The 15,470-nt window shown below is 41.0% G+C and overlaps 1 protein-coding gene across 5 annotated transcripts in view; it reads left to right on the top strand.

The window, feature by feature from the left end:
- RANBP3 (RAN binding protein 3) overlaps nucleotides 1-9,326 on the top strand; it is a 55,292-nt gene extending 45,966 nt beyond the window's left edge. For all 5 annotated transcript variants that reach the window (XM_048287683.1, XM_048287684.1, XM_048287682.1 and 2 more), the window contains 6 exons: nucleotides 464-566; nucleotides 1,402-1,526; nucleotides 3,492-3,612; nucleotides 4,816-4,958; nucleotides 6,817-6,997; nucleotides 7,884-9,326. In XM_048287683.1, the coding sequence (XP_048143640.1) occupies nucleotides 464-566; nucleotides 1,402-1,526; nucleotides 3,492-3,612; nucleotides 4,816-4,958; nucleotides 6,817-6,997; nucleotides 7,884-7,927 (717 nt within the window). In that variant the 3' untranslated portion in view covers nucleotides 7,928-9,326. The remainder of the gene's footprint in view (nucleotides 1-463; nucleotides 567-1,401; nucleotides 1,527-3,491; nucleotides 3,613-4,815; nucleotides 4,959-6,816; nucleotides 6,998-7,883) is intronic.
- The last annotated feature ends 6,144 nt before the right edge of the window (nucleotides 9,327-15,470 follow it).

Here is a 15,470-nt window from a genome sequence, read left to right as displayed (position 1 = left end):
GAGGTATGATTCCAGAAATGCTGTTTATGATGTACCAACCTAAGGAATAACTTCTAGTACCTCACTGTTTCCTGCTGTTTTTATTCCTGTGCTGGAACAAAATGGAAACATTCAATGCTGAGTGTTCAGACCTGTCTAACTACCAAGCAGGAGTTCAGTCAAACTGAACTCAGTTCAGTCAAAGTGAACAAAGCAAGTCAAAAAGCTTCAAAATAAGGATTGAAATTTGGTATGAGTTCAAGGGAAAATTATTTGAACTGGTTTTCAGGTCGCACTCCAATCAGTTCCTTGGCTGGCTAGTAGGATAGCTTTAACTGTGAAAGCATGTTGTCTGTGAGATTCTTTTTTTGCCATATGGTTTATAAATACTGGAGCTGCCCTCAGTACTTGGTCACTAGTCCTGTTCAGCAGAATTAGTGTTTGTTTTCTCTCTTCTGTTTACCTGCTCTTATTTCTGTGATAGAGTCCACCAAAATCAAGTGAAGGTAGTACAGAGAGTAATAAGGAGAATGCTGCTACAGAGTCTGGGTCTGAATCGTCTTCTCAGGAGGCCACGCCAGAGAAAGGTGAAAAACAAACTATTGTATTAGGAATGGTAGTTAATCCTTTTTTAAATTATTGTATTTTTCAATATCCTGTTACTTTTCAAAAACATAAGATTTTTATGTTACCTTTACTGTCTCCTGTGACCAAAGATACAGGCTGGATGTGGAAGTTGCCGGATGCTGTAGATCCTCTAATATTGAACATGTACAGGCTGCACTGTCTTTTTCATTGTCATTCTGTGGTACTGGGAGTATCTTCAACAGAATAAAAGTAGAGGGAATTAACAGAACTGGTAGTAGGAGAAATGTGGCAAACTTTTTTTTTAACAATTCTATTTCAAGTGACTGAATTTCTGAGTCAAATGTGTATTGCATTGCCTGGGAGCAGCACATGTTGCTTGAACTCAGAACTGTTTGCTGGATTCTATGTCTTCAAATTGTCAAGATATTATGGAAATTCTGAGAAGTATGGGTTTCCTTCAGTAAACTGCTTGCAAGCCCAAATGAAAGTGGAAAATTAATTGTACTGTCCATGTGTAGGCACAGCTGTATGGCTGGCAGGAGTATCAGTACTGCTGGAGCATCTACACATAAGCAGGTGTCCCTGCAAAGGTTGTGAACTATTGTGTGTAGGGACAAAACTTACCTTTTTTGTCTCTTGGGCTTGTAAAACAAGTATTAAAAGACAAGCTTTAACTTCTGCTTAAAATTTCAGTCATTTTTTTACATGTTCTATTAAAGTCTGTCTTCTATACTTTTCAAAAAATCTCAAAATTCTGGTGTACTTGTGTGAGACCTTTGTACATCTTATAAAATTATATGCTAATCATTCTCAGACTCTCAAAATGTTGTTCAGCTAATAATATTTCAGAATCACTGGCAGAGTCTGCAGCAGCCTATACTAAAGCAACAGCAAGGAAGTGTTTATTAGCGAAGGTAGAAGTGATTACTGGGGAGGAAGCTGAAAGTAACGTGTTACAGGTAAGAAATGGATAGAGTAGAGGAGCTTTGAGTTTGTGGGGATTCATATGGATGTCCAGTGGATGCACACCATCTGATTCCCTACAACTCAGCCTTCCTCTATATCTGTAATGTATTTTCTTGTGTTAAAATGCAAACTTTAGCTATTTATATCAGATCCTTATTTATTAACTTGTTATCCATTGTTTTTTAATTTCATCTCTCTGGAAAAGTTTTAGTGTATAAGCCATCCAGGTGTATCTTAAGCATACTTTTCTGAATCCACCACATAGAAGCTTCTGTTTTTTATGAGACAATTATTTGAAGAAAATTTAAATGAACTTAATATTTTTAAGTTCTTTAATTGCTGTACTACTGAAGATTTTCTAAAACTTGGAGTGGACTATTTATGCCAGCAGTCTGGTTTCTTGCAAAGCAGAAACCATATCACAAGCACTCAGGAATTTGGCTTGAGATACTTAAGTGAGTTAGTGATGTTGTAGAAGGGTATTTGGTCATGACTTAGACTCCTGATCTTAATAATGGTATATTTAACATTGTAGTTATTCATTTACTTAAATATACTTACTCCAGTATATCCTTAAGAAAAATGTGCAGGGTTTTCATATAAAATGAAGTGGTATATATATTTTTTTCTTGTCTTTCTTTATCCTCCAGTTATAGTTTGTTTTTTTCCTTGAGATATTTTGTTTCTCAGTATTTGAACTGTGTTCTTTTCAAGGATACCTTTTTTATTCTTATAGACATGATGCTCTATTCTGACACCAAACAGTTGCACTGTCAGTGTCTAATGCCTATGAGTTACACTTGTATTACCTTACAAAATGATACTCTATAATGTTTATCTTCTTGGACTTCTTTTTACCAGACATAAATGGTCTTTAAATGGTTCTTCTGGTACTTCTCTGTTTCTATGTAATTCAGAAATGTCTGGATGCTTCACGTAATTGAACAAGACGCTGAAGAGATAAAAATCCTGTTTCGCTTAGGAAAACCACAGCTTTTGGCAGTTCTATACTTAATAGAGGACTGACTTGCATGAATATGTTGTAACTTAACAGACCTCTTGCCTAACATTTATTCTTTTTTTCCTGTGAAATGTAGTGCATTAGAATTCCAAATGGGAGTTGTACAGACAGAACTATGTTAATGTTACAGAAACAGAGTATACAGAGCTAGATGTTTTGGGGTGAAGAAAATGAGAAATGGAGGGAAGGAAAATGGAAGTATTTTTTCCACCTAGTGCATGCTCATCTGTGGGGAACTTGAGGGTGATGGTTTGAGGTAACAGTAACAGTGAAGTTGGATTAGAGAGAGGGATGTAGAGTAGAGATGTTTGGCATAGAAGAAAAAGGGAGCTTTTATGTCAAGAAGGGTCATTCCTACTGTTGGAAAAAATACATACACCTTTTGAATTTTATAACTAATGAACCCTGCAGGGAGGCAGTGAAAATACTTCACTTACTAATGACTCTGTGTAGTTCAGACTTTATTAATTGATAATGAACCAGCATGTTTGTTCATCCTTTGGTTCCTTAATACAGGAAGAATTTTGCTTTGCTTTCATTTTATTTGCTGGGTCTTCCCAGCAACAAATACCATCTTCAGTGGTGCAGTGTGTACCTAGGGCTTCTAAAAGAATTGGCTGATATAAGGCAGTCTCTTTTGACATTGTTTCCTCTGTGAGAGCTTATATCTTACCTGAAAATTGCTTGTTGTTTTGATCTTGAACCCTTTTATTCTTTAAGAATATATAGCTTCTGTTAATAAAACCTTATGAAAACAGACAGTGTATTTTGAGAAATTTATTGCAAAAGAGAGGATGACTGTTTTTGCTTCCACAGCTATAAACAATTAAAAATTCCAGTATGAAATCTGAATATTTTCTTAACCAGCAGTAGATGACTAAGAAATATATGATTACATCAATCAACCGCTATGCCATAGAGATATTTTCTGTTACAGATTCAGTGCAAGCTGTTTGTATTTGATAAAAGCTCTCAGTCTTGGGTAGAAAGAGGTCGAGGGCTCCTGAGACTCAATGATATGGCCTCAACAGATGATGGAACATTACAGTCTCGACTGGGTAAGAGGAACCAGGGGAAATGAGATACTGCATGACAGTAGGCTGTTTTTGTAGGGTTCTTCCTTGACACACAGCAACTTTCACTTCAGTTTGTCATAGCTACAGCAACTCAGAAGCAGTTTGGACCTTTTCTTTTGCTTCAGTTAGTGAACATTTGCCCCCTTCTAGTGTGGCAAATGTTCCAGTTACTTTTTCCCCCCATAAAAGCAAGCCATGTTTAGTAACTAGAATATTTGACTAGAAATTTATGGTAACATCATTCAGATCTGGCTGTTTTGGATGGGTTGCTTGTGGTGGGGAAGTCTGTTTGAATAGTGCACGATTGTTCAGGCTGGCAGGAATGTGCATTAGCCTGAGATTATCAGCACAGACGCAGCCATGAACTTTGATGTATTAACATATAAGGCTTCAGACTAAGTACCTTTAAATATGACTCATAGTCTTTAATAGCCTTGTTGTAGTTTAAGCCCAGCCAGGAGCCAAGACCCTTGCAGCCGCTTGCTCACTCCCCTTCCAGAGGATCGGGGAAAAAATTGGAAGTGTATAAAAGTTAGAAAACTCATGGCTCAAGATAAAGACAGTTCAATAAAGAAAGCAAAAGTGGTGCATACAAACACATGCAAACAAGAAATTAATTCACTGCTTCCCATGGGCAAGCAGGTGCTCATCCAGCTCCAGGACAGCAGGGCCCCATCACATGGAATGGTGACTTGGGAGGACAAACACCATCACTCCAAACATCCTCCCTTCCTCTTCTTCCCCCTGCTTTATATCTGGAGCATGGTTTTATATGGTCTGGAATGTCCCTTTGGTCAGTTTGGGTCACCTGTCCTGGCTGTGTCTCCTCCCAACCTCCCACTTCACTCCCGGCCTCCTCACCAGTGTAGTGGTACGAAAAGCAGAAAAGGCCTTGGCTCTGTCCAAGCACTGCTCAGCAATAACAAAAACGTCTCCATATTATCAACTGTCTGTTCAGCACAAATCCAGAACACAGCCCCATACCAGTGACTGGGAAGAAAGTTAACTCTACCCTAGCCAAAACCAGCACAAGCCTCCATTCTTCTCACTTACAGTTGTGACAAAAGCCCAAAAGAGCTTACTTGTAAAAAGACTGAAACATTTTTACAGTAAAAAGTGTCTTGACTGTTTTGAGCTTCCTGATGTGTCTTTTTCCACCTAACTGATCTTGTAACTTGGCTTTAGTGATGAGGACTCAGGGGAGTCTCAGGTTAATCTTAAATACCAAGCTCTGGGCTCAGATGCAGATCGATAAAGCCAGTGAGAAGAGTATCCGGATCACCGCCATGGATACAGAGGACCAGGGAGTTAAAGTTTTTCTTATATCAGTGAGTACTGGTTTTTGTTTATGTCTTAACCTTCCTACTAAAGTTGGTGCTTGCTTAAACTGCAGTTGAGGTAGCATTCCCATTTTTCTTTGCACCCTACACTGTCTTAACATCACCCCTGCCCCAAGGACAGAGCACTTGGCAGATTTGCTTGTCTAAAAAGTCTTGCTAGTTGTGAGCAAATGCCACATCAAAGGCTGTCCTAGGAAGCCAGGTTGTCCAAAGCATTGCCTGTGGAGTTATGTGTTCCACACATACTGAGACTCTATAGTGTTTAATGCAGAGTGTTTTCTGATGTTAAGAAAAGTAGGCATTATTTCAGAGATTTTATGCAATAGTTTAACCAAAATTAGATCTACAAGAAATTTCAGCACAGGAAAGCTATTGCTGTCTACAGTGCGGAAGGATGGATAGGTGCCCACTGAAAGGGAAACACTAAAACTCTGTCAAGAGCATTATATTAGTACTTAAAGGTTACACATTTTAACTTCAATTTTCTTTTGATACAGAGTATTCGAAGCAGTAACAGCATAGTGAAAGTGATTTCTGTGCTTGCTAAATGGGGAATGGCAATCCCAATCAGAATTACTAAAACACTTGGCATCTCATCACACAGTCAGCAAGGAAGAAAAGTCATTCCCTAATGTCTGCTAAAGCACTGACAGATTTGGAGAGGTCGGAACACATTCTTATGATTTACACTGATTCTACACAAGATGTTGCAAAAGAATTAGTGTTCCTAGGGATCAGAAACTGAGAGCATCAGCAAATGGTCAGCTTTCCCTGTGACGTTAGGTTTGTAGGGCTGGGATCTGGAGTCCCAGAACGGAACTTAAATACCAATACCAAATACACATTGACGAAGAAAAAGAAGTTAAATTAATGGATAAGTTTTTCTCAGTATTTTTCTAGATTTGAAAGTTTTAGTTAGTCTGCCATCAGGTTATTCGCTCTTGATTTTTGTATTGATAAAAAGTATCTTGTTTGGAATTATTTTTTCATTTCAGCTCATTGCAGGGGAATTTTGCAGATACAGAGGTGACAGATTCAAGTGTCAGATGGGGCTGATGGAAACTATTTTTTTATGAAAGAATCTGAGAAGTGGGATTGCTACCTTACAGTTATCGTGGAATAAGGATAATAGTTGCTATGAGGACTTAATTGACATAGTGAAAACAGAGTTTTGTAGTATTTGAAGGGAGTTTCCTTTTAAATAATGTCCATTAAATATTTAGTTTGATAGGCCTAATAATTGGTTGGTTTGAAGGCATTAAGTGCCCATTAACCTTTGAGAGTTAAAAATATATATTCTTCAACAGGTTATCAGAAATGCTTCCCTCTGAAACAGTCTGTTCAAAAAAAATTGGAATAATTGCCTGCCTGGCTGTCCATTCAGTTTTCTCATTATATCTCATATTGAAATTTTACGCCAATGCCTCATAAAACAATTGGCTTGATTATGATTAACTAATGTGTGAAGTTGAATGATTGACAGGCCAGCAAAAATCTGCAAGATTTTAATTGAAGGTCTTTTTAATATGAGCTTTTGGAAGGTGTCAGGAAAGCTCTGTGATTTCTGTGTGAAGAAGGCTATATGAAATCAGCTAGTACTGGCTATATTAGCCAGAGAAAGTTGGAGCTAAGCAGAGGAACACACTCTCACCACCAGAGTTCAGTGTATCTAGTGTCCTGCTGTGTGTACCACAGCCCGTTCTGACTGGTTTGAAAAATACTTAAAGAGAAAACTGAAAAGTATATTGTGAAATGTGGCATGACTGGTGTGTATTATGTCAGCAGTGTTTTATTGTGTTATAATTCTGTGCACCTTTTTCTTATTTCTGAATATTAAAAAATGCAGGCAAGCTCTAAAGACACAGGGCAGTTGTACGCTGCATTGCACCATCGGATCTTGGCCTTGCGGAGTAGAGTGGAACAAGAGCAAGAAGTCAAGAATGTAGCACCTGAGCCAGAGGTAACGCAGTCAAATGAGGAAGACAGCGATGATGATGTCATTGCACCTTCAGGATCAGTTGGAAGTGGTAAGTAAGAAAGACAGTGGTGTTCCCTGTTTTCCATATGTTTTTCTGTGTCATTTCTTAAGGCAGACTGTGCTCTTTGTATGTCAGTGGAGTAGGACTATTGCATGGATTGCCTTTTTAAATGCAACTACTTCCTGCTTCTTCTCCAAACTTGTAGAAGGCCCTTGTGCTGCCTCTTAGTTACATGCCACAGTTTAGCAGAGGTTTTCTGTGCTTTTTATAATTTACAGGATTTCTAAGGTTGGTTCTGAGTTTCATTTTTGCCTTCATCATGGCCAAGAGTTACACATAAAACCTGAGATGACTCAGTGTCCCAGTTTGAGATCAGGAGACAGCATCCAGACTGGTCTTTCAGTAGAGAGCTGTTTGGAAAGCAGATGGTTTACAAAGGGGCATGGAAGGAGTGTAATATTTTTTATTGCATGTGAGGCGACCATAATTTAAGAAAAATACTAGTCTTCAGTTTGAGGAAGGCTTCCTTTTGTGTTTTCAACTTGGAAGTCATTGTGCTTTGCTTTCTTGTGGCTGAAAACATCCAGCCTTTGACAGTCCTCCATCCAGATTGACAGAAGGGGAGGAAAAAAACCAGGAATGAATATGAACAAAAGCAGTGGGAAGATTGAAGAGGTTGGAAACTGAGCTTGTAGGCTTTGGGATGCTGCTGGGATCCCTGAATCAGATTAGTCAAGAACATAAAATTCTACAGTAGACAGAGCTTAGTCTGGAGAAGGAATATGTGAGGCAGGAGAGGAGGAATTCAACAGTTCTCATCTCTCATTAACACCTGAATCTGAGACTTCTGTAGGCTGCTTGGGATGGGTCTCTTACTGCAAGGCAAGAAACAAAAGATACTTCTTATGACCAAGAACTACTTTTATTGTTTCAGGTCCTAATGATGAAGGTGATGGGCAGAACGTTGGCAGCACATAGCAGATGTGAGCCGATCTGCTTGCAAGGCTGCTATGAACACCATCTTGCAGGCATCTCTGGATACCCCAGGCCAGCGATTATTTCAGGCGGTGTTGAAAGCTCCAGGACTTAAGAACTGTGCATCTCTGTTCTGTTTGTTTGGTTTTTTTGGTCTGGATCAGTAGATTCCACACAAAAAAAAAGCAGACTTGGAAACTACCTGAATGTGGTTTGGGACGTTGAAAGCTCATCATATTGATGAGCAAAAAAAAAAAAAAATCCAACCCCAAAACAAACAACAACAACAAAAACACAAAACGCAACTACCCCCAACCATTTCCCCTCTTCCTTGTAATTAAAATGGCACATTACAGCTTGTCACAGCTTTTCATTGGGACCTTTTGGCTGTTTCTTCAGTAGTTCATGTCTTGCAGGTCTCCGAGGTAGAACTTTCAACGCAGTTCCAACTTGAATTCTGCTTTTGTAACCCCTACTCCCCTTTATGCAGGGAAACCCTGTCCTCACCAGTTCCTATGCTCACTGGCTGCTCTTTTGGGTTCCTTTTTTTTTGGACTGCAGATGGGGCAGGTCATGTTTTTACCTTTTAATCCCAACATAGGTTGTGGATGTGGACACCATTGTTTGCTGTCTAGTGGGTTTGTAAACAAAGAAACAAAACATTGTGGTTCACCAGAAAAGCTTCTCTAATGCAGTAATAAGAGACTTTAAAGTCTGCAGGATGTTTTGCTAACTCCTTTTTTTTTCTTCCCATTTCATTATTATTTTTTGGGGATTTATATTGTGGTGAGACTTTTTTATTTTAGTTTTTCAATAAGATGCTCTTGTGTGTTGAAAAAGTGAAACTATTGTTTTGTACTGTTCTTTTCTGTTACTATTTAAGGGAGAGCTAAGCCACTATATATAATAGATGTTGCATACAATTTTTCTTAGAAAATGTTATGTTTCTGTGGCTACAGTAGAGTGTAGGAGGCATACAGGTTACATCTTCAGAAAAGTTAATAACAAAACAGCTGTTAGCCCTTGGAAGAATAAAATAGGCTCATGTAATGAGCTCTGCCAGCCATTAAACTAAATCTGTATAATAAAGCAGCTCACATTTAATGGCTTGATTCAACAAGCCATTTTAAGCACTTGCCTGACTTAACTATATGTGAATAATCTTACTGAAGTCAATGCAACTCTTCATGCTTAAAGTTGAGGACATTTTTAAATATGTTGCTGAATTAATGGCCTTAAATAGAAAATTTAAATTCTAACCCTTCCTGTCCCCATTCCGTTTCCTGAAGTCTTGCAGCATGAAGAAAAAGGTAACACTGCCAGACTTGAGTAGTTTGGGCTGAAGGTTATTGTATTCTGTTCCACCACAAATAAAAGCAAGAATATGTTTTTCTGTGTGTAATTCTGAAGTACTCCTACTGTAACTATAACTCACCTTTTTTTGCTTTGGGTGTTTTTTAATCATTTGAGCCTTTTGTGTGAAAGTTGAGTTTTATTTTCTTATTGAAACATATGGTATGTTCTTGTCCGGCAGAGTTGGAATTTGGTAGTCACCAGGTCACTTTCACTATAAATTCCCCAAATTGTTCTATTTCCTTTATAAATAGTTTACTTATAGATAATTTCTGACTTGCATGCTTGCTCTTCTATAGGTTAAGGATCTAAAATGCATCACCTGAAAAAATGAAAGGGGAAGAAGTATTTGGTGTAGCATGAATTGAAAACAGAAACCCAGGTTATAGTACAAAATCAACTTTGAAATTGAGTATTCAAATAGTGAAACAGTCCTTATTGCCTCTATTTTCATGAAACACACTTTTCACTGGCAGTCAAGAACAAGTCTTCCCCTGTTTCCTGTTGTTAACCATCACTGAAGACTGATGCTGTTGGGGTAGGGGTGCTTTTACTTTTCCTGGTAGCCAGTTGAAGGAATATCTGTTATTACTTTTCTGGGAATTGAATAGGGCTAATGATAAGCTGTGCCACTGCATCTTGATCTCTCTGGATTGTCTGCTCATGCCTTCTTGCATTTTGGTTTTCTTTTTTCCTCCCTAGAGTAGGGAGGTTTTACCAATGAACAGACCTGTTGCTGTACCCCTCTACTCATGCCATGCTTCAGCAGGAACATGGCAGGTTCTTTAGTACCCACCACACAATTTGTTTCTGCATTACAAGGTCTGGGGACTTTGAAGTAAGTGATCTGCATTTTGGATCTGGGATCTTTTTACATTGTTGAGATACTCAGATTTAAACTACTCTCTTCAAACACCCTTGCACCGTAAAGGTGTTTCTTGTCAGCAGCTTGTTCATAAGGAAAATTAATGAGGTGTCTTGGCCAGCACAGCCTACTTCTGGGAAAACAGGCATTATTTCCTGGTCCCAGACTCTATGGGGTCTATGCTGAGTCTCACTTTGAAGTGTTTTACCTAAAATGCAGTTGATGGTGCATGAAAATTCAGAAAAATGGAATAAGCATGCTTGCTTTGGGGTTTGGTGGTACACAATCACCTACAGCTTTCTAAAAATTTCAGCAACTGTTTACTGATGCAGATTTTATTTTTAGCTAGAAGCTTTGTATAAATGTTTATAGTGAAGGCAGAAATGCTGCTGTGCATCCTGACAGAATTGTGTTGCTGTGCATCCCAACAGAATTGGCAGTGGGTTGAGTTCAGGCCCTGCCCAGCAAGATATAGTTAGGCCAAAGCAAAACCCTGACTTAGCTCTGCTTTAAGCCTTAGTAAACCAGTGACAGGCAAAACCAGATAATGCCCATGTGTCTCAAAAGATCTGTGTAAGACTGTCATATCATAATGTACATGGGAATTACATTAAAACCTGTGTCAGCAAGCAAACAAACGAAACACCCTGAGCCCTGCGTTGTGTTTCCTGTACCGGGCAGCGGCTGTTCGAGGGGAGGGTGATGGTGACCAGCTCTGCTGCCTTATAGCAGTCTTCCCCTTGATTGTGCTCCTGTTCCATCTTTCCCCTTAGGCCTTTTGTTAACTTGTATGGTGTTGACAATTCCTGTATAGCCTGTGTGGCTGCTGACCCACGCAGGCACAGCCTTTCAGGTTTTCCAGTGGAAAAACAATACTGAAGAGTGTAGTAAATTTGAGCATGCTCGATGATGACAACAGTGTACTCTGGCAACCAGGAGGGCCAGCTGTGTCCTGGGGGACATCAGGCACAACCAGGCGAGGGAGGGGATTGTGTCTCTCTGCTCTGCACTGGGGCAGCCTCACCCTGAGTTCTGGGGGCAGTTTTGAGCACCACAGTATAATCAAAGACATTAAGCTTCTAGAGAGTGTCCAAAGAAGGGCCAGAAGGAATGGGAAGGGTCTAGAGGGGAAGCCGTATGAGGAGCTGCTGAGGGCACTTGGTTTGTTCTGCCTGGAGAAGGGGAGACTGAGGGGACACCTCAATGTGATCTTCAACCTCTTCATGAGGGGGGAAAAAAAGCTGAGGGGCAGGTACCAAACTCTACACTCTCATGACCAGTGACAGAGCTTGAGGAAACAGCATGAAGCTGAGTCAGGGGAGGTTTAGGTTGGATATCAGGAAGTTTTTCACCCAGAGGGTGATTTTAGAACTGGAACAGGCTTCTCAGGGCAGTGGTCACAGCACCAAGCCTGAGCTTAAGAAGCATTTGGACAGTGCTCTCAGCCACAGGGTGGGATTGTTGGGGTGCCCTGTGCAGGGCCAGGAGCTGGACTTGATGATCCTGATGGGTCCCTTGCAACTCAGCGTGCTCTATGATTCTGTGAAAGTGTTGCTAGAATGGTGATGCTACTGAAACCAGAAGTAAGCCTCTTATCCATAAAATGAAAAGAAAAAGATTACACCTACAGGGAATACAAACATTAAGGTAAGAGAATGCTGTAATACAACATCCTTCTGTAGTCCAGTTCCCAGTGCATGATGCACGGTTTTAGAGAAGATAGGGCAGGAAATGATCGAAATAAATGAGTCCTCAGCCATCCTGCACTAGAACTAGGGTGGGAGGTGACCAGATTGTTAGAAGCCTGCAGGGATAAAAAAACCCCCTCCAACTTTGTAATGGCTCCTCTCTGTTCCCTGAAGCATCAATTGATGCCATTGCTTGGGTATTGCTGCCATTAAATGACTGTTCCTAACATGTCCCATTCTGCAGTTCAAGTGATCTCTTGTTCTCCCAGTGAGTGTAGGAAATGGTTTCTTTCCTTTCTAGAAACATGTTACATATTTGAAAATTTACCATGTTTCCCATAATCTCCTCTAGTTTTAGGATTTCCAGATATGATAATTGCCATAATTTGTCATACAAGATTTCATTAAACTGACTTTTCACTGTGTGCTTTTTCTCCCGGTGTTACTTGGTCTTTCTGTGCACTGGCTTGCTTAAATTGAACTCTAGTTCATTGTGTGGGTAGCAGATTTTCAGACAGGATATTATAAAGATGTTTTAATTTTTTTTTAAGTGTTTCTTTTTTTCCCTCCTGTGAAATCAGCACAGAGCAACACAGGTGCAAGAGAAAATTGCTAAATTAGACAAAGTCAGTCTTTATTCTTTTCTGCTAGTGAAAGTACAGGTGTCTCATTAAGAAATGCTTACAGATAATTTCTGTAAATAAAAGTCTCATTTGAAGATAGTATTTAGAGCTCCCTTTTAGCTACCTCCTTTCAAGGACCCCTTTCCAGAACTTTTCCTTTTGTAAAGATACAAAAGCTGAATTTGTCACTGAGAACACTGGTAATTCTGTTGCAGGGGTGGACAGTGAATGCTTTTTCCAAGGTTATCTGTGAATTTAATGTGCAGTTATTTTGTATTAACTACTCCTGATCGAATTCCTGTAGCTTACCTTCAGCTTGTAATGAAACTGGAAGAGGCAAGTGGTGATATTATGTTTGATGTCCTCCTCCTGTTCCAGAGATCAGGAGGTGTCACTGAGCCCCTGCTGCAGGATGTGTGCTGCTGGTAACATGTACCTGAGCATCCGTGTGCTGACTGTACACTGTCCTCTGAAAAGCAGCTTGCTGTCTGTACTCCATTTAGCAGACAAATTCCTGTTCTCTGGAGAATTCAGAGCACAACTGCTTCTGCAGACAGGAGATGTATTGGACAAGGCCCTACAAGAAGCTCCCGAGAGGGAAGGATGGGGAAATGTTTTGAATGCAATTTGCTGATGGATGGTTCTGCCATTTCTGAAAATAGAAGGAACCCCAGTTATTTGCAGCTTTGTAGTACGATGGCAAGCCCCTCCCCCTATTTAAGGGAGCTAATATTCTGCATCAGCAAGTTTGTTTATCAACAGTAAAAATATTTGGAACCAAGTTAATGTTCTAAGAGTAATGTTACATTAGTTATGTGTTGCTTTCCCTGGAACTTGCCTGTTTATAGTAAGGTAACTGTTCCCTCCTACTGTAACTGATGCCTTTTCTTGGTCTTAAAATCAAGAGTCATACACGGTTAGAAGGGGAAAAGGGATTTTACCTTGGTATTTATTTTAAAGATTCTTAGGTGCACACATCCAGGTCATGTGCATCAAAATGCACTCCGCCAAATTCCCCCCCCCCCCCCCCCCCCCCCCCAAAGATTGGGTATAACATTATAGGTTTTACTAATTAGCAGATCTATCAAAGATTCCCCAATGAGAGGCTCAAGTGAGCCCCCCTTCCCAAGGAGCCTTCTCCTGGATGGTTCTATCTTAGTTTGCAGAATGTGTTCTGGAGAGGACCTTGGGGTCTGGGGAACACTGATCCCCAGCTACGAAGCTTCTAAAATGTTCAGTCTCTTAGCTGAACAAATGGGTCCAAGAATGTAGGCAAAAAGCACTAAGAATACAGAAGTTGTAAAAAAGGTATAACGGGTATAAAAGAAAAGGCCAAAAATCTTCATGGCATCGTAACAGCTCTCTGAAGTTGGCTGGGGAGGGTCTGCAGCCCAAGGATGGGTATCTGCAGAATAACCCCTACCAGCAGTGTGGCAAGGTTAGCTGCAGTCTATTCACGAGGTAAAGTAAAAAGCTGTACACACCAGCGTGCTGAGTCCTGCAGCTACAGGCATTGTACCTGCTGCAACGGAAAAGAGATGTGAATTCTCTGTCCCACCTCCCTTGTTGGTGGAAGAAGCAGTATGAATCTACCGCATGGGGTACAGCCTCAGAAGAGCTTTTAACAGCTGCTTGGAGCGCAGAAAGGGATTTGTTATTTAATGGTGTCGAGTCTTGCCCTGTGCAAGATTCAGTGGCTTCTGTATGTTTATATGGGGGAAGAGAGCATTTGCAACGTGTGCCGCCCTGCAGGCGAGTGTTTTCTCCATTCTGCTGTCCAGAAGGGTCACACAGCCCTTCGTCCGATGTGCTTAGAAAGAGCTTTGGAAAAGGGGCAAAGCTGCTCTAAAAAATGCCTCCTTTATTAAAGCACTGGTGAGTGCCTGATGGTGGCATTGGTTCTGCGTGTAAGAACAGCAACCTCTCTGGCACGCAGAGGAAGCAGTGTTCAAGCCGAGGGACCGTGGAAGACCCTCTGCTGTGAATGCACTCCACACCAGTTCCTTCTGGCGCTGAGACAACTCTGGAACAGAGGTGATTTGCCTGCCGTGTTGAGCACACTCCAGCACATCTCCGGTGTCCCACAGCCCGGTGCAGCTGCCGAACCCTGGCCGTGCTTCTTCTCCTGTCCCGGCAGCCGGGGCTCATGAAGCTCCGACTTCACTGCCGGCCGGATACAGTGCTTCAAACAGTTCCTTTGGATAATGGAACAGTAGCATCCAACTCCAGCTGTTTTGAGCTCCTATCGCAGAGAAGAGATGCTGTGGGGGACCCAGCATACTGGAAAATGCAGAAATCAAGTATTGAATATGCTTTTCACATACAGGGAAAAGAGAGGTAGAAAGGTGAGAAAGCTTGAGCTAAGAACGATAGTTGTAGATTTCTTCACTCAGATCTTGGAGCTATTTCAAGAGTCGGGAAAACAGCTGAAAGAGCTTTGCTTGAAGGGATGTCACTGATAGGGAAGATGTGTGATAATGTCTTTACAAACAATTCGATGGGTGAGGGCACGGGTGCTAACGTCTTTGAAGGGGGTCTTAATGTCTCTACTGACTTCAAGCAGCAGGTTTGTTACAGAGCCCGGGGAGCTCGGCTCCTGAAACAGACGAGTGGGTCTGCACAGGCCTGAACTTCTGAACTTTGGGATAAAATGCCAGCTTCAAGGGGGACTGTGGTGGGCGGTTCGGGAAGGCTGCACCTTCCTGGTACCTCAGCCAACGGGGAAAGGAAGAGGGCAACCTGCGGCCGGGAGTGCAGGATAAAAGGAGGCTGCGCCCTCCGAGACCTGGAGAGAGAAAACCCTGCGGGCGTGTGCCCCAGTGCACTCTCTCCCTTTATTCGAATAAAGTTGCAGGACTCCTCTGTCTCTTTTATGGACACTGGCTTTTCAGTGCGTGATTATCTGTACATCACCGAGAAGGCACAGTAGAGAGCTGTGCTTTTTTTAGCATACTATGAAGAGCTGGAAAAATAAATGTATACAACGTCCCTATAGCCTATGTCAAAGCATGTGTATT

This window comes from Corvus hawaiiensis, chromosome 28 (assembly GCF_020740725.1).
Source record: "Corvus hawaiiensis isolate bCorHaw1 chromosome 28, bCorHaw1.pri.cur, whole genome shotgun sequence".
NCBI lineage: Eukaryota > Metazoa > Chordata > Aves > Passeriformes > Corvidae > Corvus > Corvus hawaiiensis.
This window is presented reverse-complemented; position numbering and strand designations above follow the sequence as displayed.